At 42.6% G+C, this 27,540-nt stretch overlaps 3 protein-coding genes across 5 annotated transcripts in view; 1 reads left to right on the top strand and 2 right to left on the bottom strand.

Annotated features, from left to right (window-relative positions):
- Positions 1–43: 43 nt before the first annotated feature.
- On the bottom strand, positions 44–4,841 carry aip (aryl hydrocarbon receptor interacting protein). The gene is made up of 7 exons (XM_080836498.1): positions 4,727–4,841; positions 3,133–3,312; positions 2,667–2,855; positions 2,150–2,326; positions 1,817–1,958; positions 1,477–1,697; positions 44–958 (listed from the first exon to the last, which is right to left on the bottom strand). The coding sequence occupies exons 1-7, from the start codon at positions 4,823–4,825 to the stop codon at positions 953–955; spliced, it is 1,014 nt and encodes a 337-aa protein (XP_080692624.1). The 5' UTR covers positions 4,826–4,841; the 3' UTR covers positions 44–952.
- A 1,115-nt stretch (positions 4,842–5,956) lies between these two features.
- asah1b (N-acylsphingosine amidohydrolase (acid ceramidase) 1b) lies at positions 5,957–10,938 on the top strand. Its single transcript, XM_080837951.1, has 14 exons — positions 5,957–6,088; positions 6,298–6,344; positions 6,644–6,734; positions 6,927–7,013; positions 7,125–7,203; positions 7,309–7,383; positions 7,487–7,532; positions 7,756–7,900; positions 8,305–8,359; positions 8,684–8,765; positions 9,049–9,180; positions 9,505–9,628; positions 9,824–9,880; positions 10,352–10,938. The coding sequence occupies exons 1-14, from the start codon at positions 6,014–6,016 to the stop codon at positions 10,439–10,441; spliced, it is 1,185 nt and encodes a 394-aa protein (XP_080694077.1). The 5' UTR covers positions 5,957–6,013; the 3' UTR covers positions 10,442–10,938.
- A 187-nt stretch (positions 10,939–11,125) lies between these two features.
- pcm1 (pericentriolar material 1) overlaps positions 11,126–27,540 on the bottom strand; it is a 51,519-nt gene continuing 35,104 nt past the window's right edge. Inside the window, exons 20-39 of one of the 3 annotated variants that reach the window (XM_080837082.1) lie at positions 26,839–27,020; positions 26,141–26,297; positions 22,338–22,711; positions 21,907–22,077; positions 20,724–20,780; positions 19,584–19,756; positions 19,286–19,417; positions 18,889–19,009; positions 18,527–18,700; positions 18,099–18,202; positions 14,895–15,029; positions 14,466–14,666; positions 14,064–14,120; positions 13,780–13,966; positions 13,420–13,571; positions 13,269–13,329; positions 12,868–13,088; positions 12,589–12,681; positions 12,300–12,423; positions 11,126–12,043 (exon numbers count right to left, since the gene is read on the bottom strand). In XM_080837082.1, coding sequence (XP_080693208.1) covers positions 12,018–12,043; positions 12,300–12,423; positions 12,589–12,681; positions 12,868–13,088; positions 13,269–13,329; positions 13,420–13,571; positions 13,780–13,966; positions 14,064–14,120; positions 14,466–14,666; positions 14,895–15,029; positions 18,099–18,202; positions 18,527–18,700; positions 18,889–19,009; positions 19,286–19,417; positions 19,584–19,756; positions 20,724–20,780; positions 21,907–22,077; positions 22,338–22,711; positions 26,141–26,297; positions 26,839–27,020 — 2,902 coding nt within the window. In that variant the 3' untranslated portion in view covers positions 11,126–12,017. The remainder of the gene's footprint in view (positions 12,044–12,299; positions 12,424–12,588; positions 12,682–12,867; positions 13,089–13,268; positions 13,330–13,419; positions 13,572–13,779; positions 13,967–14,063; positions 14,121–14,465; positions 14,667–14,894; positions 15,030–18,098; positions 18,203–18,526; positions 18,701–18,888; positions 19,010–19,285; positions 19,418–19,583; positions 19,757–20,723; positions 20,781–21,906; positions 22,078–22,337; positions 22,712–26,140; positions 26,298–26,838; positions 27,021–27,540) is intronic. The other 2 variants (XM_080837084.1, XM_080837083.1) reach the window with 2 other exon arrangements.

Raw genomic sequence — 27,540 nt, 5'->3', positions numbered from 1 at the left:
ATCATTATAGTGTGTGGTGTTCGTGTGAGTGCAGAGGCATAAGGAACCGTATGACACTCTTCTTTATTAGAGCTCACCTCACAAACTCCAAAGGGACAATAGGCTGGTTCTCCTGAAACATCATTCTGTCTGAAGGCAATTTTAAGAAGGAAAATGAGACATTTAAGTGTCCATCCAAGAGTGTCAGACTTTTAAAAACGAGTCGTTATACATGATAGATAAGTATTATACATTATGCTCAGCCACAGAACAGTTTTGTTGAACTCTAAGGACTTTACACATACATTACACAGTGACACTGCCTTGCACGTTACTTGCAAACATAAAAAATGCGGAAGGTTTGGCCTGTGGCTGCAATGATTGTCCGTCCCCCTGTCCTTCCTTTAACCCCAACGCAAAATGAGGGAGTTAAATCATAAAAGCTCAAGCATGGATTACAATGAATAACAATCAAAACATGTAAATTCATAATAGTTTAAAAGAATATAAATATGGAATATAATGGGCATAACTGAGTAATATGCAGTGCTGGTGAGGGGAAGTAATGGGAAGAGGGTAAGGATGTGATCTGTAGTCCAGGTCAGAAGACTAGTGTTCCTGGTTCCACGGATTGTCTTGAATGACCATGCCACTTCAGTTGTGTAGACCACCATGATTAATTAATTCTAGTGAAGTCCAGTACATGAAGAGTGTGTGTGAGTGTTTGTATCTGAGCGAAGAGAAGGTTTTCAGCTGCACAGTAAAATGTTATTTCTTGGGATCATGAGACATTTTTGGTGGTGTTGCACACGTTCATGGCCTGAAGATGAAGAACTACATTGGTTTGAATATTCGGATGTGTGTTTGTATAAAAGACACATAAAAACCTGTGCTGGGAAGGGTGTGTCGAGTTAGTGATGCGTCCACATTTACAGCTGCTGGACTCCTTAATTCACACCACACTAAAGTATATTCAGCCCTGAAATATAAAGCAAAACACAGAACAGATTCATATGTTAGAACTTGCTTACTAAACACATCCTAAGATCTCTGTATCCAAAGTAAAAGCCTAAAATGCATAGGAAACATTTCAACATGAAAGCTGAACATCCAGCAGGATCTCCTTAAATTGCTATGAATGTGCCCAGTCAAACACAGAACTATCCCTTTCCTTTCCTTCCCTTGAGTGTTGAATAATGACATTTCTTTGAGAACAAACAAATATCAACATAGAATTTGTGATGGCATCCTAAAGTGTTTTTTGTTCCTACAGCTGCCATCAATGCCATCATTAGAGAGTCAGATACTACTGAGGTTATATATACAAATGGAACTTCGTTGGTCAGGATCTCCTACCTAGTACACAGCAAGCTAGCATCCCTATATTCTTGGAGAGAATCGATTTCCAAAGCTGAGAATGATCATTACATGTTCATTTAGTTAGGATTAAACTGTTAGTCTGAGAGGCTTGCTAAACACCGGCTGGCCTTGTCTTACCGTAGTGGCAGTGGCATTTTCGCCAAACAGGTTCCTGTAGCGGCCCTTCTCTTCCTTCTCTTTTCCACGGATGCGCTCCTCCATTGCTCTGAGCTCGCGTGCCACTGAGGGTGCCAGGCTTGGGTCCAGCTCCACCACCTTGGCAAAATCAGCTCGGGCCTCCTTCTCGTTCCACACTGCCGCATGGGCTTTGCCTCGCTTAAAGTACGCCTTCACATTGTCTGCGATCAGACACAAATCATTAGTCTGCTTCATGTGTTACAGCCCATGTAGCTTTGAGATCACCCCGACCTCCTGGAACATATGACAAGTGGGTAGGCAGACTCTGGGGGCCACTCACCATCGTATTTGGAGATGAGAGAGGAGCAGTGGTCCAGCACCTCGTAGTACTGGCACTGCATGAGCTTGCATTGGCAATAGTTGAGCAGGAGGGGTGTCATCAGCTTGTCTAGTTTAATCCAGTGCTCATCCCCTGGTCTCTCCTGAACATCAGAGAATATTTGGGTAAACCATGCAAGAAGAAATATGAACCTAATGACCAAAATGTATATACAATTGTTGGTATTACACAAAGCCAATACCGATTCAGAGTCAGATACACAAGGCCCAGATCCACCAGTGAGATGGTCTAGCCTGATGCTGCCCAGTTCCTTTGGGCTGCTGTTAATCTCACCTTCATCTGCAGGTTCTTTAGGCAGGCAATGGCATTGTAGTAATTTTCGCCAGCTCCCGCCACGTCACCCTGTTTGAAGAGTGCATTGCCCTGTTCATGAATCTGAGGCACAGCTTCCATCTTCTCTTCATCCGTCATGGCCCAGGTGTCCAGCTGGAAGGTGCCCGTTTCCAAAACCTGGAGAACACAAGATGGTGCTAGGAGTACTTCTAATGGAAAATAGGGTTGATGTGAACCTGAGCTTCACACAAAACAAAGATGTGCCCTTAAGGGTTTTGGACCAAGACTGGTAGCTGACTGCAACATAATTTATTTTCAAAATGAAAATGTGCTTTGGGTGATGCCGCTCATAAACCAATGAACCACTGTAAATAGACTGAAGAAGCTCCAGATGTTGAACCTAAAGATCAAACATATATTTCATACAGGGCCGATGTAGCTTTTAAATTTACTTAACACTGACATTAGAATTACATAACATATTAAAATGCAGCAAAATAGAAGCCCGGGGCCTCACCTGTAGAAGCTCTAGAGAGAAGATGAGAGGCTGGGGGGTGGCCTGCAGCTCGTCCAGGTCGTGGTGGCCTGTGGAGTGGTGAGAGTGTATCTGGGCAATGCCACAGCAGTGCCTCTGGCCCTCTAGAGGGTCTTTCCCTGCCCTGATGTTCCTTAAGGACTGGGAGACCAGTGGGTACAGTGCTGTATGCTGGGGGGAGAACAGAAACACGGATTTATTTGTCGGACATATCTGGCAAAAAATCTAGTTGCTCAGAGTAGGTTGAGTAGATCAACATTGTGTTTTTGAAGACAAGCAAATGTTTGACATTATAGATTTTTTTAGAATGTCTCCTGTTGTAATATCACATTCCATGGTATATTTTAAACGCCTGTGGCTGGAGTACGCTAGAAGTAGCTTAACATATGTGTTAATTGTGTTTTACGTCAGTGAAGTAAGTGTTGGAAATGGAAATCACAGTACAAACCTTGGTGTCACAGGTGAATTCAGAAATTTCACCCTCCTTCATAGTGGTGACTATTCGCTCCCAGACAGGCAGCTTGAATTTCTTCCCCATGATTAGCTCCATGGGTTTGCAGTGGCACTCCATCCTAGAATCATCCAACACTGTGCCATCGCAAAGGCTGGTGCGATAGTGAAACTTAACCTAGTACAAACAAAATAGATCATTCTTAGTAAATTGGTCTCAATCTCCTTTTCTACATTGATGTTACACTGTTGCATACAGACGACTATAAATTGGGTTTATGGGCAGCTATCACAGCACCTAAATAGGCAGTAACCCAGACTCTGGCCTGCGACCTAGTGGCGAGGGAAAATACTGGCCCACGGCCCAAGTTGCTTACCGATCCCTGCCTATGCCTACCTATTATTACCGCCACTGCAGAGTTGCACAGTCATATTATTTTTTTTTGTGTTTTTTTTATTTGTATACTAGAGATTGTAACCCCATATGGCTGATACGGAATTTAAGGTTTGTTGCCCTAGGTTGGTGTGTCCCTTCGTGCTAGCGCCCCCTGCAGTGGGGTAGGCTCAAAGCACTTTTTGGGCAATAGCACAAAAAACGTTTCTATTAATTAATATTTGTATGGCAAGTTGGCCTCTAGGAGGCGAATGAACCTAGGTCATTACGACTTATTTGTTGAATAGTGCAACGCACTGGAAAATTTTTAATCTATCTATCCAACTGTTGGAAAACAAAGGGAGAACACGTAATTGTTAACTGCTCACTCGTCTGCATGTTTGAGCTCCCAACTTGCGCTGTACCTGGCCAAAGTCAGACAGCTGCCTATTCCGAGACTCATGTATGACACGTGAATGGGCCTCTGCTTAAACTGGTCAAACTAGCTGTTCAACCAGCTCATAGTAATGTAATGCTGGTCGCTGGTTATAACAGATATCACTACTGGTCTTGGGCTGGTATGACCAACTGGAGGATGAATATGCATTAAGCTTGGCCAGAGAAACACAGAATCTCAGAAACTGAGTATCTCGTAACACCGGTAAAAGACAAGGGATATTGCTAGGGCACATATGATAATTCCTATAAAAGGTATAAAAAAACGAACTTAGCTTACTCGTTTAGGAATAACAGAACTCACTGTCGTGTTTTATTGGCGCCACGGACTGTCACTCAAAATGAATGACGTGTTTTAAAGCATACCACTGCACCAGACATTTGGGTCTTCCAATGAACGACAGTTTAAAATGAAAACATAACCCCTCCTTCTTAGGAGCAACCTTCTTGGACCATCGTCAAACAAGCAGAATTAAATTCAATATCCTAGTACTTTCCACAAACCAAGCCCAGTTATCGGTTATATTTAATTGATACTACATAAACAGATTGTTGACTTTGCACTTTAAGAACGGGTTCGGTGATTTATCTTGTTTGTCTATCATAGGACAGGCTAACGAATGTTTGCCTTCTACGCCAGACACCCATGGCTAGCTTTCCTAGCTAGCTAGCTACCTATCCTTCAATCGTTGTAGGCATACATTGCGTAACACAAAATACCGGCAATGGTAATCGGTTTGCTTACTGAACGACACATCAGTACCTTAGTTCCATCGGCAAATGCTGATAACTGCCCTCTGCCTGGAGAGATTACTTTTTTCTGAATCCCTTCCGCGCTGAGAGCAACCGCTATCTCCTCCATCCTTGTTCGCAAACAGCACTAAGTGAAGTGGGAGGATCCTTTGCACTATCGGGAAACCTCGAGAAACGTCGAAGATGTACGATGTAGGGCCATGTATAAGTGCAACCGAAGGGTTGATCATTTACTTGCAGATCTATTGGGCGTATTGCCTATCCTTTTTACTGGCTATACTAGCCCCTTGCACAGACTTTACACCTCACACACACAAGCATAAGTAGGCTACTCTCCACTATCCACACAAGCACAGAACACTACCTCTCTGCACTCTTTGCACTACTTTCCTCGTGGACATCAACACTGTCACAATCAATGCACATTGTTATATAGAGCCAGATCTATCCTGTATCTATCTGTAAACACCCCACTCCCTGTGAACATGTTCTCCCTACGTGTATTGTTTTTATTATGATTTATGTATGTTTGTGAGTTAAGTGTATAAGCTACTGGATGACCTAAATTTCCCTCGGGATTAATGAAGTATCCATCTATCTATCTATCTATCTATCTATTCATCCACTTCAGAATACACAACAATATTAATCTTTATTTATGGAGCACTTTTCAAAATCCATGTTAGTGCGTCGTACAGGAAGCAGAGCAAAACAGTAATAAAAGCAACAGGTTTAAAATAAAAACTGATACAAAACAACTAGTAGCCTATGTAAAAACCAACACAGTGGTAGTTTACATCAATACAGAGTAAAACATTTTCCCACTATCGGAAAGTGGACGTAGCCTATTCTTCACTCAGCTTGTGAGTTAGGCTTTCAGGTAAACTATGAGAAAAAGCAACCATATACGATTTCAGTTTCACCTCAAGGAACCATCATAAGCAATCGTTCGTTTCATGCTTGGCTTCTGCTTCTGCAATTACGATCAAACGTCGCCTACAGTCATACCATTTGGAACAGGTGTAGGTTTACTGTGGAACAGTGTCACAGTGTACCCTGTTGATTTCTCCCTTTAACCTATGCTTTTACAGACATTCCTGATGTTTAGACAGCCTGTTTTAAGCTACCCAATGGCAGTGTATGATGATGTATATTTATCTACTAGCGTATTTTGGATCTGTTGAAAACCTCCATTCTCTTTGTACCTCTGGTGGTATGTTCCAGGATCAAATCACGAGAACAGAAAGACTTCCGTGTTTCCAGCAGTTGCCATTTATTGAACAGAAGTAAAGTCAAGATGTCCTACTGGTGGGCTTTTTGTACTTTATTAACTTCAACACTGACGATTATATCGACGCAGTATGTTCCCCCGGTAAGTAAAAGCAAAGAACAATGAAATGTTAGGTTGCCAGCTACTTGTGAACTGTTACGCTGATTATGCTGTCGCAACAAGATGTCAAGTGGATAGAATTGTCAGACATGGGATTGAGTTTCTATCCACATTTGCAATTCATGACAACAGTTGTTAGGCCTAATCAATCACCCGCAAATCTTTTCATTATGATCTGTATGTCTTTGCAGTACACAGAAGAATGCAGAACTGATATGTATCCACCTCAGGGCCCAACGTATGTATTCCAGTCTTTCATATGTTGTGTAATCACTAAATTAGCAAAGGCAGTAATTTCTTCCGATGGCCTAAGGTTGTTTTGTGACTGTATCCTGTTTCGAATTTTGTGCAACCGAGGATTGTTTTGCCACGACAGAGTAGTGATGGTCACTGGCAATGACTGTTGTTAATTGTTGTTTAACTGTTTTAATGATGATTCTCCAATAACTCTGGCTGGAATTATAGGATAAGAAATAATCCACATATATTTTCTCACAGGTTTAGGATGTTAACAGAGCCAACATTTTCAATTGACAGGTTCAAAGGTGCAGTTACCTGGTACACAGTGGACCTAGATTTGCCTCCAAGCAAAAGATGGTCTGCACTAATGTCTGAGAAGAAAGATGACGTGAGTGACTGAATTTTAAATATGTTTTTTAAACTAGTTAACTTGTGTTAATCAATAAGCTATATTCAGTTAAAGCGTTCTTAAATTAGTTGTAACACGTGAAAACTAATGGCCATAAACCCTCAACACAGAATGATTCCATTGTCTGGGAAGACAGTGAGGCCAGTCAGTGACTTCCCTGATGTTTTGTAGATTGCCAACATGATCAAGGTCATAAAGGATATAGCTGATGCCTTTGTTCCCAGTGGGAAGCTGATTGATTTTGTCGACAATGTTTTGGTGAGTATACAGCAGTTACTTGACTTATTTTAAATGGATATCCTTTTCAAACTAAATCCAGCGTACAGTTTCATTCCACCACTCCTGACAGCAGGTTCTCTGTTATTTTAGCCTCTCATAGTTGATACACTTCCATATCCATATAACGAGGAGCTTAAAGGAATTGCATCAGCTTCAGGAGTTCCTTTGGGTATGTGAGAGGACGAGCTTGTAGACTGAATTTTTTTTTAACTGGCAGACATGTAATGGAAATGTGGTCATCTTGTTAAACATGTTTCGTGTTTGTCCTTTACAGGTGAAATTGCACTTTTCAATCTGTTCTATGAAGTGTTCACGGTTTGCACCTCAGTTGTTGCAGAAGACTCAAATGGTAAGTACTAGAAGCTAGAGAATCACAGTTTATACATTTGTCTTACTCTTTACTTTTTTATGGTAGATCATGATATTGGGCTGTTTGTTTGATGCTGTTACAGGAAATTTGATCCATGGTAGAAATCTGGATTTTGGACTCTTCATGGGGTGAGACTTTAGTTTGCTTAAGTTCTGTTACAGGCCTCAGAAATGGGACGGAATAATTTCAAACCACAGTGTATGAACTACGATTCTTAAATTCTGGCATTTTGACTGTTTATTAGAAGCCATTGAAATGCCAGTAGGAACAAATCTGACACACTGCATACATAAGAACTTTCATTGCTTGCTGTTGTTGACACCAATGACCAGTATTTATCTCCCTTTATAGATGGGACATGAAGAACAAGTCCTGGACGATCACAGAGAAGCTGAAACCACTGGTGGTGAACATTGACTTCAGGAGGAGCAACCACACTGTCTTCAAATCCACAGGCTTCGCCGGTTACGCAGGCATGCTGACTGGCATGAAGCCCGTGAGTGGAGATGAGGGGGGAGAAGGACTGGAAAAGACAGGGGCAGACAGCACAGCACAGGAGTGGAGGGAAAGTATTGAGAATGCCCTTTAAACTGGGACAGCAAGGCTGGAAATTCAAAGATTTATGACACAATCATGTGCTGTATACTGCCTATAAACAGCTTTTCCAAGTAATAGCCACAGCATTCAGCCACAGACAGCCAGACAATGTTAGGGTTTCACAGAATGCTCTGGGCTTTGTCTGTTGCCGTGTTACCATAACTTATTTGTCACACTCCTGGTAGCTTAGTACTATAAACATCTAAAGTAAACACCAGTGATAGTTACAAATTATTATGCAGACTGTATTTTCACAAACCTATTTAGTGAAACATTTTCCTTGTTTTCTCTCATTCTTCATAGCACTCCTTTTCCCTCACCATCAATGAGCGCTTCAGCATGGATGGAGGCTATATTGGTGAGCCCCTTTCCCTCACCATCTCTGCTTGGGAAAAAATGCTTAATCAGACCCAGTAGGCAATAGAATATAAAGGTCAAATTACCTATATGAAACATGCTTAAAAAATGCTGGTTTTGCCTCAAATATAGCATCACGTGCTTTTCTGCTCAGTTCATTATGAAGCATGTCTGCATAATGCCTTTTCATGGTATACATATCATTACATGGTCATTATTCATGGTAGACATGAGTGTGTATGGTCATTACAGACCACATTTATCGTGTCAAAGACCAACCCTTTACTGATCACATTTGTTATGTTGGTTTACCTGTCTTTCATAGGCATCATAGAGTGGCTTCTACATCATAGAGATGCCATGTGGATGGGGTTCCTGACTCGCACAGTTCTGGAGAATGCCACCAGGTGAGGAAGAGCCTCCACCTAGGCAGGTTACTGTAGCGCAATGTTAACCCCACACACAAATGCCCCAAGAAGACATGCTAGCGAAAAGACTGGCTTTCCACCTTCTGGTCAAAACGCTAATCTCCCGGGTTCCCAGGCTTAAGCCCTAGGGCATTCCTGTACCCTTAAACAAGTCACATAACTTTTGGGGGCTTTCAGTGGAACCCTTTCACTCCAGTTACCAAAGCATGGTTAAATTAGTACACATGCCAGAAATAAAGCATGCTTCCTCCACATGTGGCAGCTATGAGGAAGCCATGTCCCTGCTGTCCAAGACGAAACTGTTGGCACCTGCGTACTACATCCTGGGAGGAAACCAGACTGGACAGGGCTGCATCATCACCCGGTCCAGGACAGAGAGCCTCAAACCCTTGGAGTGAGTGGAACGTCCCTTGCCTTAGTGTCATTTAACTTCTCTCACTGCTCTTTCATGCACAGAACTAAAACGCCAATGCCAAACACTCCCACTAATCATTCTGAACAGTGCGCACACATATGTAACGTGGGTGAAATACCATGTAACAGTGATTGAAATTATACACATTATATGAAATCTATTCAGAATTTAATATATATTAAATATATAAGCACCATCAGGGAGAATGGCAATGATTCATTTGTATTTCAACAAGATGTTCTGGAAAGGATAGAATTTTACTATAAGAACCTGTGGACATTTAGCCATTCTTTTCTCTGCCAGACTAAACTTAAAGCAGGGCAGGTGGTACCTGCTGCAGACCAACTACGATCACTGGAAGGCTCCGTTGTTCCTGGATGACCGCAGGACACCAGGGATGAAGTGCATGAATCAGACGCTACAGCCTGTAAGTTCATCACAAACCTACTCGAGGGAGAGGGGCCTCCCTCCCCGACAGTAGTGCCCCAGAAACATAAGTTTCAATACAAGTAATGCAAGCAATTAATGTGTAAATGTTTAGAACCTTGCCAAACACAGCTGGCCTAGCACCACAAAGTAGTATTTTACATTACATTAAGAGTGACGGTCACTGTCTTTACAGAACATCTCCTTCAAGACCCTCTATGATGTCCTCTCCACAAAGCCGGTCCTGAACAAGGTAAGTTGTTAAATTATGTTTAAATTAGTCTTAGCAATAAATCAAATAAGTATAAATGCAATCGAAGTAATAACTTAATCTGTTAAGTTAAATATTGCTAATAAAGTGGAAGGTCAATAGTGAATTCTTCAAGAGCACCTATACATCAGAAGGAACAGTGAAGTGACCATAAATGCAATACAATGCCTGAAACAGAAACCAATGTATAGACTGCATTGAAACCTTTTCACCAGAGCTTTTGAGTCTGCAACGAAGAATTGTAATTGAACATTTTGCAAACTGCACCTCAAAGTAAACAAGTTAATTTGGTGTAGTAGGGTGCTAGAAAAGCAATTTAGATAATTTGCCAACTCAATTACTGTACCAATAAATGAATTCCATGTATAGCACATATATTTCAACATGACCAAACCTAAAGAGGCAGAGTTTGCTTCCATTATCCACCTATATTCTTGTGTTTTTCCACCCCAGTTGACTGCCTACACTACACTGATGGAGGTGTCTAAGGGCAAGCTGGAGTCTTTTGTACGAGACTGCCCCAACCCATGCATGCCTTGGTGACATCCAGGGCAGCTCTTGTTGCAGTGAAAAAAACAAAAGAGGAATTAATCAGAATACTGCATCATTTAAATAAGGAAAATGTCTAATCAGCTGGTCATCTCACAAACCATCAAGTGCCTTCATTAACCACTCAGCCAGCATTGTGCAATCAAAGTGCTTCAAAACTACAATGCTTCAGTCATCCCTAAACGTTTTTGCACTTTATTTTTTTGTATTTGCCGTCTAGCTCAGTCTTATCTATGCAACTAAGGCAGAAGTCAGTCTGCAAAGGCTCATCAAACTGAGCTCTTAGAGTGATTAATGCTTTATGAACTATTTGGTTAATTCTGTGTCAGCACAACAAGATGCCCTTTTAGTTTTATAAATTCAGTATACCGCAGAGGTTTCCAATTCCTTCATTTTTGAGTTACTAATTACTGGTGTCCTTGATTTAAACACCAGAATCTTCTGTGCTTCCAAAGCTAACCACTGTAAACATACAGAAGGGAACTTCTGTTGCCGAGTGTCTCCGAGATTAAGAAATAAACAGAATTCATAATGACTTCTGTTGTTTCTTTTTGGGAGGTGTGCAATAACGCAAGACAGTCATGTTTAAGGACTGGTAATAAAGTTTAAAGTACCGGTTTGTATAAGCATGCATCAAGAAAAAGCAATAAAAGACTTGAGCCATATTTCACTTGGAGGGAAAAGTAAAAATCAATATTTTATTATTTTTCTCATTTAGTCTTAAAACCTCATAGTAAATATCTGAATTACATGGAAATCAGAATGGGATAAGATGCCCAAGCACTGAAAATGGCCAACATGCCTGAAAACATAAAAATAAAACAAAGACATACATTTAAAAGAGTGCATCTGAGGTCGACATCCACCCCAACCCCCCTGTAAGGCAGGCAAGACGGACAGACATTTTAGTGCCAGTGGGGGGGTGGGTCCCATTCTCTTTTGCCATGCAGCCCATGGCATACCCACCGAGCAAGTTTTGGCAACTGTACTCTGACCAATCAGGTCAACACATTATCCATAAAAAGCTGATGTTCTGAAATACCTACTTGCTTTAACTGAACCAAGGCTCAAAAGGTCAAGTGCATGGCGGTAGAGGAGTTTTGGGGGCTATTTAATGCAGTCAGGCACAGGAACAGAAGAAACGCCACCATGCCATAACTAAGTAACAGTAACTGATTGCAAATGTCCAAAACAGGATCCAAGCCCATTCTCACCAGCTTCCTCTCCAAGGCTTCATTTAAAATACCCTCAAAAAAGACCTGATAAAATAATAAAACAAACAGACACAGACTACTGCAGAGCCTATGGACAGCAACATGAGTCCTCTAAACCTAAAATTTCCGTCTTATAAAAACGTCACCTGGGGTTAAACAAAGAACCCCTTCATGTACAGTTAGACACCTCCTTCTATTTAGAACAGTAGATTGCAGCAATGTGGTGCCATTGGAACTTTATGGGATTAGTCTCTCTCGCTTTTTTACATTTGTTAGGCTCAGCTTAACCTTAACACGACTGTGCAGTAAGCGGCATGAATGATGTTGCACTAGTGTTGGGAATGGGCCTGACGTCCTCATGCACTCTGGGCTCCAACTGTCTCTGGAAAAGGAAAAGATCATTTACGTTCATGGTGAATCCCATCAACCACCTCATAGAGGTCTGATGAAGTTTCCACAGTCCAGGCAGTATTTACAACACAGTACAATAACTTGATTGAAGGAACCAATAAATACATTTAGTAAGAGGGTTCATTACAGTTCAGAAATGAATCCATAGTTCTGAATTAGATGTTCAGGGGTGCATGTCATGGTTTTGGGATGTGTGTGAAGTGACAGTGGTAGTAGTAGTGGTTTACCAGGTTCTTTCAAGGTCAGGCCATCACCAATGAGCCCTGGGAGGCCCTCTGTGTTGCCATTGAGGAGCTCTGCTGTCAGGTTGTTGTTCTGCTGCTCCTCTGTGATCCTCTTCCTCAATTCCTCCTGAGGAGACAGGACACGTTTATCATACATTCTCTCTCTCTTTCTCACTCACACACACACACACACACACACTCACACACACTCACACTCACACTCACACACACACACTCACACTCACACTCACACACACACACACACCTCAGGTAGACCCCTCAGGTAGCTCACCTCAGATATAACTGAGAGCTGTAGAGGCAGATCCTCCACTTTCACAAAGTCATCCTCATCTGATTTCTGGCTTGTGTTTCCTGAGCCTACCTCCTGTGAGGAGAGGAAAGATGGCTTTTCATGTATCATTTCACCAAACAAAGCAATATTGTTTGAATGCTCAAACAGCACTGAGGTTTTTCTTTTGACGTACCAGCCTCTTGTTCTTTGGTGTGGAAGTTATGCATTCATTTACTTGTGTGTGTGTGTGTGTGTGTGTGCGTATAAAGGGTAACATACGTCCACGCTGATCATGACTGGAGACTCCGTGTCAGGGCTTCCGGAGCTGGAGCCCTGGGAGCCCCCCTGCCCATTTACTGTGACAGGAGCGGAGGGCACCTCTGCACTCCTCTCGGCTTCCCTCTGGGCGTCTGGCTCAGCTCCAGAGTGGCTGCTCCCGCTCACACGGTCCTCCTCCGGGGAGTCCATCACCTCTATGGACTCCGACTTAGTGCTCTTGGCTGGGGGAAGGAAGGGGAGGAAGGTGAGGGGGGGGATAGGGGGAGATGGAAACAGGAAGAAGAAACAAACAGACTTGTAAATGGGGTTCATCACGCTCTGCCTTACACAATGCTGCTTGTTTCCTGTTTCTTTGCACAAGTTGTAGAGTGACACCAAGCAATTAGGGCCACAGCGATTACCTTCATTGCCTTCTGAGGTCTCTTGGTCTTGATTGGTGCCGTTCTGCATTACTCTATTGCACTGCATTGACAAAAAGGTAGAGGAAGTCAGGACAAAATGCACATTTGGTTTGGTTCCTCTTAGCACACATGTACTCACAGATACACACACCTGTTTGTTGTTGTTTGTGGCGTTGGTGCTGGCTTGTAGGGATGTCTGTACCTCCACTGGTCCAGCCTCAAACTCCTCCACCTCTTCCAGCTCATTCTCATCCTCACCACTACCATAGTTGGTCAAGGGTTGAGTCTCTGCCTTGGACAAGCCTGCGTCATCCAAGAACACCAAAGTTATAACAGATCAGATTGTACTTAACCAAAACATCTGATTTGTTGATTGACAACCCCTACATAACAGAAGATATACCGGAGTAAATCGGGATACTTAATATTTCTTGAGGTGGCAAAGTAAAATATTTGGATTGAGGCCAGTCTGGGGCAATCAGAATAATTTGAACAATATCAGGTTTCTCACTAATAGAAAGACGCGGTCCCTCTCCATCTCGGTCCTCTTCCTTTTCATCATCATCATCATCATATTCCTCCTCTTCTTCCTCCTCCTCCACTTCAGAGGCCTCGCTGCTCTGTCCATCCTTCTCTTCCAAACCCTCTTCTTTCTCCAGATTGAGAGTGGTCCCTTCCTGCTTCATCTCATCTCGATCCTGCAACCGCACATCAGCAGAAATATTAACTTAGCGGTCAAAGAAAAAAAGAAAAAAAAACCCAGTCCTACAGATTAACACTGGTTTACCAACTCACCTTATCTTGGTCACAGTAAGCTGGCAAAAATGTAGCCTCCCCTTCAGCACCTTTCCCCTGAGCACAGAGACAGAGCAGCAGATGCATTAAGAGGAGTCACAGGACATCACAATGGTCATAGATTAATATGATAAAAAGCAGCTTTCAATAGCTTTCTTGGAACTTGGAACAGTGCAGGGCTACTGTTGTCTCCCCTCCATTGCTTCACTCAGCATTAACTGAGACTGAATTAAGACTGAACGTAAGCTCAAGCAGACATCTCAACATGCCCAATCCTAACTACAAACTCAGTTGCAACCTCAAACCCAGTTCACCCCTACAAAAAAAAATTAAAAAAGGAAAAACAAAAAACAAAACCATGGGTTGCACCAAACCATCAGTACACAAACAGAACACACACACCTCAGTCTTGTTGGTGTGTTTGGTGGGAACAGCATTGCGGCTTCTCTTAGTGCGGCTCTTGGCTGCACTGCTGCTGCTGTTATCGAGGTCCTGCATGAGTCTGAAGAAAGCCAGCTCGTTGAACAGGATCTCTGAGATCTCCACCAGCAGATCCTCCCCACACTCCTGAAGCGTGCGGCCCACAAACTTCCCCAGAGAGTCCTGTCGGGGGACAAGCATGAGTGTGACACACACACACACACACACACACACACGTCAAAACCGACCCTCAATCGGCTCAACAGAGCAGAACAGAGCTTTGGACAAAAGCGCCTGCCAAGTGACTAAATGCATAAACACACGGAATTAATACATTTTGAGAGGGCATAGGCATATGCAAGACCATAGTTATAAGGATATCGCATACAGCAAGGACTATTTGGCTCATACCTGCAGGATACCACCTAGCTGCCGGTGGAAGAAGCGCACAAACTCTTTGCTCTCGTCGTTCTGCTGTGTGAGAGTGAGCACCATACGGCGCACGGAGGTGAGCAGCTGGTGAGAGCAGACCTCGTCCATGTGCTCCTGAGAGACGGGCGGCGGGAGAGAGGTCAGGGTTAGTGTCAATATGGCTCCCTCTGGGGTCTATTCAAGGCGTTGCGTCATCATGTCAGTCAAATGACTAAATGCAGCACATTTCATATACCAATTTATAAAATGAACGTCTTGATGGATGCTCATTCCACTTTCTATTGTGAGTTTACAAAGCCTCAAAAACCAAATCTGAAAGGAACTGGGTCTGTAGCGAACGCTTCCCCATCCACTAAAAAATAACAAGATCTGTTCTGGAGCCAGTGGGTGTCTGGGGGCCTCATTAAATCTAAAGGCCGAATTATGCTCTGTTTTAGACGTAACGCGTAAGCACGTAAGATACACAACCCCCCCTTGCGCGGTAAAATACCCCCCCTTACGTGCGTCGCCCAAAATTCCTGACTATGCGACTAAAACACTACGGCCCTACACACAGGGTACCCCCAGGATTTTTCATCTCAAATTTAAGACTTAAGACCTTTTCAAGACCACTTTAGATGAAATTTAAGACCAACATCGCACCTTTCCTGATATGCATAATTTTATGAAAAAAAAAAAAAAATGTAATCATAAGACAACCATTTAAAACAATAACTATGAGGGGTGGACGTGTGAGTGTGTGTTTGTGTACATGTGTGTGTGTGCATGCGTGTCTGGATACGTCTGTGGGTGAACCTGTGTGCGGTTGTAATACAACAGATCCTACAGCCTTTGGAGCTCTGCTCTTTTGGCAGCAATCTGTTCATCCAGTATGATGAGTTCAGCCAACTTATTATAGCGGGAGCTTTTCCATTAAAGTTGCTGTGTTTTTGAGGTGTTTGTTGCAATTTAATTGCGGAAGCAAGTGGAAGTTGTGATAGAGTTGCGAATTTCCCTCTTTGTAATTATAATTGAGTTATTTGTTAAAAATAAATTACTAATAAACAAACATTCATTAAATAACAAAACCATTGAGAAATGCTCCTCTAAAATAATAACCTCACCAACATGCCAAATAAAAGATGTAGCAAAAATGTAGCAAAATAGGCTGTTGAATGTATATTACTTGTATTGTTGTTATGGAAACAAACACCGTTTAGTATTGGACTTTTACTCTGACATCATTCAAATGTTCCTCTCGTGGAAATGGCAACAGCTGTTATCAAGAAACATAGTTATGCGATGTAATGCTAAACACGTAGTGAGAACAGTACATAGCAACAACGAAGTGCACCTGTTGGTATTACAAAAGGACCACGAGTAAGACTGAATAAAGTGTTATGAATATCTCAGCCTTCATAATGGGGAAAAAACTGCCTGTGTCACTGATCTGACGTCCTGTCATGCACGCCTTTCTGCCGTTTTCAATCGGTTTTGCTATCCTTGTTAATTTATTTTATCTGTATAGGGGTTTATGTTGTTCAATCTCATATATGAATTTAAAGTTGTCCAATTTCAACTAACCCATTCTTCAACACTATGCTACCTTATCTTCAAACAGAAAGTAAGTTAAAATCTCAATTGCAACAGCTTTCGAGGGTTTGGGAAATAATCGCTGCTGATTTGATGTTTGGTGGAGTCAATACAGAATTAGTGTTGATGAAATTATAATCAAGTCACCCAAACTGCTGTGAAAAAAACGGGAGTCGCTGAAACTGTTGTTGCATCCCTGTACAACAGTGTGTTCTTAAATGTTAGACGTTTCAATTTCTTTAATCACCCAAAAGCCCCGCTCCACTGTTGCCTGTGATAGCAGACGCTTATTAACTAGCATTACCCTGTCCCTGACAGGACAGTGTCCTAGATAACTGTCTAGCTAGCTAGCGCAGCTAGTGAATAGTTAGCGTTAGCTAGTTTTATCCTATATCGTGTCAGCATCTCAGCCAGTTCAGAGTACAGGTTGCCTGGTATTTTGGATGCGACGTTTGGGTGTACTAAGATTCGTTGTCACAACGAACAATAAACAAATGTGGACTTGATGAACGAAATTTAAGACCTGTTGACGAAATTTAAGACCGGTTGACAAAATATAATACCTTTTCAAGGCCTTAAATTATCAATACTAAATTTAAGACTTTTTCAAGTTTTTAAGACCTCGCGGGTACCCTGTACACAGCTCGCAAAGGCTGTGATTGGCCGGCTACCACAGCCTTTTACAGAGTCTCACGTTTCCGGGTTAATAGCATACAGTCTTTTTTAGACCCAGACATTTTTTTAAATCATGAATACCCTGCAGACCGTCTCACAAGCCTTTTCTTATAGATTAGGAACAAACATAACAGAAGAGGTCCGAAGACATGAACTCCTTTACAAATCCTCTTTAAACACTTATAAGGACGCTCAAATTACCGCAAATATCCCATTCTCACCCGCGATTGTTTGGAGAGAATGTGGTCATTCACGAACAAATAGGTACTTTCATATTCATTTTCCGCCACTTGTGAGTCATGGTGATATCTTTCATTGAGTTCATACTGACGTGAATCCATCAATTGCACCAGCGAGTTTGATAGAATGAGCCCGGTCTGCTCATATACAAAAGTTAACAGTAACCTGCCGTTACCTTGTGGCCAGCACCATTGTAGTTACAAGCATTGACAACATGATGAGATTCTCTCGCCGTTTACCACCTCATCTTTGAATAATGTAACTCATAAACACATCGTTTTAAAGCCTGTCGCAGTCATTAAAAGATGTCAATAAACTAACTTTTGCGTCATGTGCTGTCTTTTTCGCCACTGGTACTGAATTGCCAACATTTGTATTTTGTGTAACACATGTATTCATAACATCAAGCCTTTCGCCCACTACACTTTCATGCTCCGGTAAGTTTTTTTCCTTTGTCCTGCTGCAATAAATAGGCTTACTTAACTCAAAATAAATCTACAGTTCTGGCGTCAATTTGCTTTGCAACACGCAACATGGCTCACAAGCCTTGCAACACGGCTCTGCGTCTAAAACGAACCTTAAATCAAAACTTGTCTAAAACAAGTTCCTTGTGTAAATTACGTGCTTACGCGTTACGTCTAAAACAGAGCATAATTCGGCCTTAAAGTGGTTTATATGATTACGCTGGTGGTTCACCTTCAAGAAGGGGATGACCTCAGTCATGATGGCTTTGATCTGCCGGTCCAGCTGCTGGGTGTCGATCTGAGGGCAGCGCATGTCTGCAGACGCCTGACAAGATCCTGCACACAAGACCTCAGGTCAGGGCAAAATCACACATCTGTATCAAAGTTCTAGGGTTTGAGTGTTTTCAATGGTAACACTTAATTAGATAAGGCCAAACCAGGTTCCCCACCTTTTCTATCACTTGAAATTTAAGTACTTTTAATAAATATATCCTCTTCATAATCATCACAATGGCTGTTGTCACAGCTTAATTTAATCTTGACTCACAAATACATGATGTATAATAAAGACATAATATGGGCACACACACACACACACACACACACACACACACACACACACACACACACACACACACACACACACACACACACAGATACCTTCCAGCAGTCCAGCAGCAGCAGCATTGCTGGGTGAGGGCAGGTCAGTGTTAGAGATGTCAGCAGCAGTAGCAGAGCTGTTTTTGTTGTTGTGGTTAAACTCAGCCTTAAGCTTCATGCGCTCATACTCCCTCATCCTGGCCAGAGCTTTATCTAAGTGAATCACTGTGTTGCCTGCACACAGAGGGGAGATGCAGTGGGTGAGAGGAGAAAAGCAAGACCCCAGTGAGAAATGAAAGAGAAACTCAGGGAAAACAGAATGGGGGAGGGAAGGCTTAAAACATTAGCTAAGCTCTGCAGCAGCCAGGGTTGGTTAGGCTCTCTAATGTGATCGGAGGATTTCATTGGCTGGCTGCCCTCACCCAGGTCATCGCTGGCGAAGGGCTCCAGGTTAGAGGAAGTGGACATGAGGCTCCCCTCGTCCAAAGAGTCGCCATCAGCAATCATCTTCTGCTTCAGGCCCATGTTCTTCTCTGACATCTCCTACACAAATCAAAACAGCAGTTAGCATTAAGCCCTGCAGTACATCTTACTTCTGATAATGATTTAGCTAAAACAATCACATAGAACAACTACTTAAATCCTTGACCTTTCTCTATTCCTCTTTCTCCAGCACCAACCCACACACCCACATCCATCTGACTTTTACAAATCCCATCAGCTGACAATCAGTCATCTATCAAATGACAAGACTCAGAAAGGAAAGGAAGATATGGACACTTCAGAAAGAGGAAGTGAGAAAGAGCAAAAAATGTTTACCGCATCACTGGTGGCCAGACTCTCACTGGGGGTGAGCTCAGACTGGGAGCCTCCCACCCACACCGCCGGCCCCAGGGGGGAGGCCTGGCCATCAGCCATGTTCTTCTCAGTCAGGTGCCTGGTCACAATGTCCTGGAGGTCAGCAGCACAACATGAGGGTCACAGATCTGATATTTATATTTTACTTTGGAGAACTGGGCAGTGATTTCGTTAGCATTTTAATGTACAAGTACTCACAGCTATTTATATAGTGTTTTATCACACAAATAAAACAGGTATTTTCTGTTCATGGCCATACTTGTAGTGAGTAGAGGGCTCTCTGGCGAAGGTAGTCAGTATTGAGCAGCTGTAGCTCATGGAAAAGTTCAATGAGGAAGTGCGGTCGCGACTCGTTCTGGGAGATGAGTGTAGCCACTTCTGAGTAGATGGTCTCCCTCAGAGCCTCGAACAGCGAGAAATCACTGCTAGCATCTGCAGCACAGAGGACGACACACACATCTCACGTCAACACAATGCAAAGCAATTAGAGTCGATCCACTAAGACAAAGGGATATTCATAAAGGAAAGGGGAGAGTCAGAGTACGTATCCGCAACCCACAAGGTCACAAAGATCAGGGTCCAGATTCCCAAATGGCACCATAGAAAAGCAAATCATGCAAAAGTACCCTTTTGATCTCATTTATACGATAACTAATCAGCTATGACACCATCTAAAACTACAACCAAGTGTGCCATTTTGAGGCTGGTGTATGTGTTCAGGATGGGGACCCTTTCTTGCTCCACCACAGCTAATAAATACTAAAAACAGCCCCTAATCAAGAGGCAAACATACACCTAAGTTACTGAGGTGCTGGACGACTGGAGAGAAATTATTGTAAATTACAAAAATTGTCACACACAAGAATATTTACTCAAACCAGAACATTTTCTGAAATCAGTTCAGACTTGACAGCCTTCTCAAGTAAGTGGCAAGAGTTTTCTCCATCAAGGATTCTTTAGGGCAGGTGAAAAAGAGCTTTTCGTCTGGTCATTTCTATAAGGTAGTGTTTCACTTTGAGCAACAAAACTGGACACTACCACATGCAGATAGCAGGTTAAATCTTAGAAAGAGGAGAAAATGCATCACTGAAGAAACTTTTAGATCAGACGGCAACAATTACCATCTCCTCCAAAACAATCTGGAAGAACCAGTGAGACTGGCTCCAGCACTATCACACAGGAAAGAGCCAAGAGGATAACGACATGACACAAACTAGGACGGTGGAGGACATCTTGTGTGTGGTTTGCCTTATTAGTGTAAAAGGTTCTACCTTTAACTGAGTTTCATTAGAGAAGGAGAGGAGAAGGTTAGCCAACAGAGGGATGGTTGAAGGAAATCTGGGAGTTGGGCAGTAGGGGGGAGTCTCTTTTGGACATGCGGGGGTGCAAAAGTGGTTACCTGGAGCTTCAGTGCATGCAATTCTGTTAGAGAGGAAGGGTGTTCTCCAAGCATACGCTGTGAGGAGCACAACAACATATATCAAAACCAAAAACGAGTAATAAAAAAAAAAAATGTAATGCCAAAAAAAAGGGAAAAACAGAACCTTGGGAGAAAGTAATTCATGGAACATATATGAATACTAATTACTGACAGACAAAAACTGTACATTAAATGAGGTCACCACAAAAAAGAGACAATAAAATGTTTTGATTTCTGCTTTGTTTGGCTTTCAATCACCATGGTCTGATGCTACATTCACGTGCTTGTCAAAATTCCAATCACAAGTGTTTTGCATTACATTAGGCTCCTTGAATGGCGTCTTTTAGTGTCTGTATTTTGCCAACAATGAAAACTCCATACACAATGCAGTCAAGAGTTACAGACGGACACAAATATTTCACATAACCAGTCACTGATAACAGCACTCGACAACTAGAGAATTAAATAATTAACTACTGACATGAGTTTCACTGTTCCTATTGAAAAATGTGGGTTCCAACTCCCGAGTACTACCCGATTGGTCGCGCACATATGACCGTGGTATGAGCAACTTGCATCTGTGGTCATTATTACAGCATGTGATGCCAGAATAAGTTGTTCACAAGTTAACACATGGCTGCACTCTAATGCAAACACAATGTGGATAATTCACTCAGGGGCATAAAGACATCTACAGAGCCCTACACTCAGGGCTGAGTTTGCTGAAAAAGGGCTAAATCTGCAAAGGTCCACTGTAGACAAAATAGGTTTTCAAATAGGCCACGACTAATCAATAACCTTTTCTTTGAACAGTGAAATATTTCAGATTTCTCCAACACAAAACACATTTACCAACAGAAATGTAGAAGAAGCAACATTTCTACTGTGTTAACAACGTTCTTGTGTGTAAGGGTTTTTAACAGCGCTTACGGATACTCTCGTCTCAAGTGGCATCTCAAACACATCTTGATCCATAATTTACCCAGCAGCTATAGAATGATGGAATATCCAATAAAATGCATCAGCTAGCCTCATCTAAATGGGTAACCTCCTCATCTGGATTTGACCAGGAACAAGTCTACAAGGTCTTACATGCTCATTCCAAGCCTCCCTAGGTCTACAGATATGGCTCATCTCAGTCTGTGTGTGCATTCTGACTGACCTGATGACAAGTCATTGGTCTTGCTGCTCTTCGTCTTGCTGTCCAGTTTCTCCTGGGTGAGCTTGTCCAGCAGAGTCTGGTTGTGGCCTCTGGGCTGTGCCTGGGGGGCTCTGCCCCTCTCCCTCCCCTGGAAACAGTCTGCTGTGCTGGACACACTGTCGCTCTCTACACCTGACACCAGAAGGAAGATTAGTGATTTTATTAACAAACAACTCCTGATGCTTAACCAGTACAGCAAGCACCAGCAACAGCAACGTTGTAGGCTTGAGATCCAGAAAAAAAATCTCATAAAATCAATACATTAATTATGCTGTAAAAGTTTGAGAGTTGCAGCTCTGGTCTAATATTACTGTGGGGCACAACACAGGGTCAGGAACCAGCTTGTGACACACACTCAAATGGATTAGTTAGACACTCAAAAAAACACACACCTGCATGCTTGCCCTTGCCCCTCCTCCGTCGGCTCTTGGCATTGGGTGTCTTGTCACGTGAGGCCAGGCTGGCTTGAGCCGAGGCCTTCCTGCCGGGCCGGTAAGTCCTTGTGACTGTGGTGGGGTCGCCTGGGTCCGGCATGCTGCTCAGGGACTCCTGCGAGTCCTGCTGCTGGTAGCAGCGCCCCCGGAGCAGTCTGGGGGCGACGGGGGATGAGGAGGGGGAGTAGGACTGCTGCTGCTGCAGCTGCGGGGGCTGCGGCTGGGGAAGACGGGCCCCTGAGCCGGGGGGCTGCTGCTGGGGTCCGTGGGAGATGTTTAGCCAGCTGGGGCTCTGAGGATTGGTTAGACTGCTGTCTGGCTGCGTCTGAGGCCTGAGGGATAGAGAGGTTTGAAGTGACCCATAGGCTCCCCAAAAGGTTATGTTTGTTTGCTCGTCTAAGTGAGGGAGTGCCCCCATTTAGCCCAATTAAACTCAAGGTTTTAAAATGTCTTCCGTCAGATATATTTCATTGAAACCAGTAAAAAGGCTGATCAAGGCCACCTGGTGGCTGAATGTGGAGCAATGACTTCACACTTGTCTGGTAACATAGCTATAGGCGTGGACAAACTTACAATGCTATAAAGATTAGAAAAGGCTGCAGTTATTTAATTATCTTAACATCTGCACTAATTATGGGGTCGATTTTGATGTTAAATATAATGCCAAGAAGAGCGTGGTAATGGTCTGTAGAACTAAGGAGGACATGGATATTAAGTTTCCTGCCTTTCATCTTTCTGGGCAAACTCTGGGGGTGTCCAATAGTACCAAATACTTAGGGCACATTATCACAGACACATTGGAGGATGATGCTGACATGTTTAGACAGAGGAGATTGCTCTATGTCCAAGCTAACATGTTGGTTAGAAAATTCCACCACTGTACATATGATGTAAAAATGAATTTGTTTAGAGCCTACTGCACCCCTCTCTATACAGCTCCACTCTGGGTGAATTACAAGAAGGAGAGCTTGCGTAAATTGAAAGTAGCCTATAATGACTGTCTTAGGATACTTCTGAAGAAACCCAGGAGTACTAGAGCCAGTCAGCTGTTCTGTAATATGGGTATAACCACCTTCATGGCCTTGCTGAGAAACCTTACTTTTAAGTTTATGTGTCGGCTGGACCGCTCTTCAAATGTTATAATTGATCTGATGACAGACCCTGGCCGCAGCTCTGTCAAGTACACATCTAAGATCTGGGAACACTGGCATAAGTGCCTTTTTTAGCCCTTCTTTCCTTGTGTATTTATATGCATGTATGATTGTATGTATGTGTGTATATTTATATGTAATTTATTGATATATGTATTGTACATCTTCCATGTGGGCCTTGAGCCTGTAATAAAGTTTATTAATAAAGTTTATTATTATCTGCTAAATTTCACTTTTCATATACGTAAATTGAAGGACTTCTACAGTAATTTCCAGAGCTGTCGAAAACATGAGTACGACTGCACAAGCAACAGATAAACACAATGACACACAGTCCGCTAGGAGTAGCAGACATAAATAGTCAGTACATTAACATGAACTGCTATTATCTCAAAGTACATGGCAGTGAATAATTCGAATCATTGGCCGCGTCTGTTCAAATCAAATGTGGAATGTTTACAAGCGGGCACCTGCTATGGTTGATTATACAGTAAATAAGTTGTGAAATGAAACAAAAACACATCACAGTTGAAGTTGTATTAGTATTAATTGATTCACATCGATATGAAAGGATGACATGACTAACAAGTGGTGGAAAAGTAATTAGGGCTGCAACTATCAAGTATTTTTGGAAGAGTATTCTACCGAGTATTCCATCGATTAATCGAGTAATCGGATAAAAAGTACTTTTGCGTTTTTAAACAACAATACCAATAGTGTGTCCCGCAACGAGGTTGAAAGCACAACAGCTGTGTGTATGTGTGTGACCACACTTGCGATAGGGAGAAATGAAGAGTGCATGACATGAAATCTTGGAGAATTGTTTGCTTACTTGCTACTTAACACGCCTAGTCATCACTATAAACTCATAACATAGGCTAAAAATAATCACAAATAATGTACGTTCTAACAAGCGCTAGTGTCCATATTAGTTTACAATCATACATCCGTTAGCGTCAACTTTTATGTTACATTGAAGAGTGACCTGTGAATGTATTTGCTGGTTCTAGTCTGTTAAAACACCCACGATCACCAAAGCAGTATTCTTTATCTCCCTTTAATGTGCATTCATCAATTTCCATTACATGACGATGCCTGTGATCGTACATACTAGTATGTGTGTGTCGTCTGCAATGAGAATACGGACTTATCAGCACTGCACTGAATCACATTAACAGGAGTTATTGCTTCACGATAACAATTACACAACGAATATAACTGAATACATATAAAAGTGTACATTACACTAGGCAGCATGGATCTCATTCATATCTCATCCAGTCGAAATCTGAACAGGATGAACCCATCCTTATAACGTCGACTCAACATAAGAATCATAACTAAATCTCCGATTAGCATGCTAATCGCACTTAATAGCAATGTGTACTCGCATGAAACTCAAATACACGATTATCACAGTAGTAACTTTATGAAAACCCTTACTTTCATTAGGTACGCACACAATGCCTCACATACATGTCGAACAATGATGAGCACTCGAAACGTAATAGGAACAACATAGGAACCACTGTGGGCGCACAAGAACAGTGAGTGTCTAGCAGCGGTTATCGTAGACATATATGATGCATGTAGATATGTCTATGGGCGGGTAGTCAGATTAACAACCAAATCCGATCAAGTTATCTCGGGATGTCAATCGGAGTGTAGTCGGACCTCAATACTTCAAATGAAGGTGGTTACATGAAATGAATAATTCTATTTCAATCCGACTAAGCCAGTAATTCGAATGTAACCGCAGTGAGTGTATGTAAACGCGTCTGAATACAATCAAATACCCAAATGTGATCACACCCAGTGAGACAGAGTGGGGCTGTGAGAGGAACCGCACTTATATCTGAGCTAGTGACCCACTTCATGCAGCAGAGTTCAGTAGAGCAGGTTATTACTGCAGGGCCCGACATGCACAGCTTGTCTGCCTGCCTGTTCATATTTCATGCTGTCAGTTGTCCTTTAACACAAAGCAGTAACAACACTGATATGTTGTGTTGGGATCCAATTACTAAAAGCTTATAAAGCCTTATCCAGCACACTTGGATGCAGATATCATGCAGTGGCATTTAACCATCTTTACAGATAACACACTTGAAATATCTAGTGGTAGTGGATCAATACAATGCAAATATTATCAAGTCATATTACTGTTACTTCATATTAAGGGTGTAACATCTATTTGTAGGTAGAAATGAGTATAGTAAATAACAAGCTGACCAGGCAGGTCCATACCATCCTATGCTCCGTGTCTGGCACGGGTAGACGCAGGCATTCAGTCCAGCTGAAGTAGAGGGCGGGCTGGTACTGCAATCGGCAGAAGTTACCAAGACAGGTCCCAGTCCCACTGCTGTGAGTGTGAGTGTGTGTGTGTGTACGTAATTGGGTGTGTGAGTGTGAGAATAAGTGAGAGAGCTGGGTTTGCTCTCTGGGGGCTTAGCTGTGGCCTACATATATAAAGTCTCAGTCTAAACTGAGGTCAGGGCTGCTTCAATTCCAGAAGATTCACATTTCTGCCTCCTACTGTCCGTAAGAAGCACATGTATGCACACGCACACTCACACTCACACGCACACACACACAGAGAAATGCACAAAGTACCGGTTTTCTGTGTTGTTGAACGTGGATCTCTGCAGGGGAGGTGGAAAGCTCATGTACTCCGTCTTCATGGAGAGGTTTGGGTCCTGCTGCTGCTGGGTGGGGCCGCTCTGGGGGAACTCAGCACCCGCAGAGGGAAACATGGGGGCCATGTTAAAGCCTGGGTGGAGGCAGAAGAGCAGAGTTTTACAGAAATACTCAAACCAGAAAGCTTATATGTACCTTTTTTCAAGAACAATCGTCAATGTTCTGTTGACAAACAGGAGAACCTTAAAACTAAATTTAAGCAACAAAAAAAATAGAACCCAACAATGAAATGAAGTGTAATAAATAAACTCTGGGAAGTGACGGGGAAGAACGTCACTGCTAACTAGGTCAAGGTGACCTGAGCACAAATTCCTTTCAGTACACCGTTTCCATGGCAACAGAATGAGGTCACAGCCAAGGTCTATAGAGAGGCTGTGATTGTGTGCAAGAGCTTCAGTGAGAAAGAGTGTGCATGTGCATGGATGCTACAGTAGATAAGTGTGTTTGTGTGTGCCGACTGCAGAGTCTGAAGTTTGTGTGCAATTGCGGATCAACATCTCTGCTCTTATGTGTGCATGCTCTCCCACAAGTATTTGTCAAGTTTAATCCTATGACCGTAAGCACTGCTATGTATGCATGCCATGCAAGTGTGTATATATCCTGTGACAACCTACCAGGAGAGCAGGGGGCGAGCCCAGGCATGTTGAGAGCGTAGGGCAGGAAGACCGAGGGGGAGAGAGAGCAGGTGCTGGAATCTCCCATATAGCTTGGCTGGCCCTGAGATGGAGGCTTCCGCTGCCCTGCCTGCTGCTCCTGCTGCTGTTTACGAAGCAGCTCATTCAGACCCTGCTTCAACCTGACACACACACACACACACACACACACACACACACAGCAAATTAGTGTTGCACTGTGTTTTACCCAACTATAAACCACACCGTATATAAACCGCATTACAGTATTTTATTTTGCTACACCCTTCTTGCACGTACACACACACACAGGCTACCTCGTTCCCACTCAAAGTAAAAAATCATGTATTTATTGAGCGTTTATTTAGTGTAATGGTGTGGGAATAGATGCTAAATGTTTAAGTCGAATCGTTAACAGATCCACTGGCAACCTGAATTAACATGTTCGAGAAGGGCGTGAGGGAGGGGGGACTTAATTTCACACTTAATTTACGACATTGGTATCAGAGTAAGCCCTTTCTCTATAGATGTCCTCTATTCATTATTTCTGTCAGGGTTGTTTACTGTCTATGTAAAGCTATTTAACATCATCTGCAAGTGGTTGGGATCACTCTGAACCTAAGACTGCCTTTTATTGAGCTGATTTTGAGAAATTAATCTTTGCTTAAGGTTATTTCACTATTA

Source organism: Sprattus sprattus (genome assembly GCF_963457725.1).
Source record: "Sprattus sprattus genome assembly, chromosome: 4".
Lineage (NCBI taxonomy): Eukaryota > Metazoa > Chordata > Actinopteri > Clupeiformes > Clupeidae > Sprattus > Sprattus sprattus.
The sequence above is the reverse complement of the archived record's forward strand: the minus strand, read 5'-3'. Positions and strand labels throughout refer to the sequence as shown.

Bases quoted from the DNA above. Each gene is read 5' to 3' on its own strand.
- aip (XM_080836498.1), bottom strand. From the start codon at position 4,825: ATGGAGGAGATAGCGGTTGCTCTCAGCGCGGAAGGGATTCAGAAAAAA. The intron at 2,327-2,666 runs GTGAGGCCCCGG...TGTGTTCTCCAG, and splicing joins TCTCTCTAGAGCTTCTACAG to GTTTTGGAAACGGGCACCTT. The intron at 1,698-1,816 runs GTGAGTGGCCCC...GTCTGATCGCAG, and splicing joins TCTCATCTCCAAATACGATG to ACAATGTGAAGGCGTACTTT.
- asah1b (XM_080837951.1), top strand. From the start codon at position 6,014: ATGTCCTACTGGTGGGCTTTTTGTACTTTATTAACTTCAACACTGACG. The intron at 6,345-6,643 runs GTATGTATTCCA...TTCAATTGACAG, and splicing joins TATCCACCTCAGGGCCCAAC to GTTCAAAGGTGCAGTTACCT. The intron at 9,881-10,351 runs GTAAGTTGTTAA...TTTCCACCCCAG, and splicing joins CAAAGCCGGTCCTGAACAAG to TTGACTGCCTACACTACACT.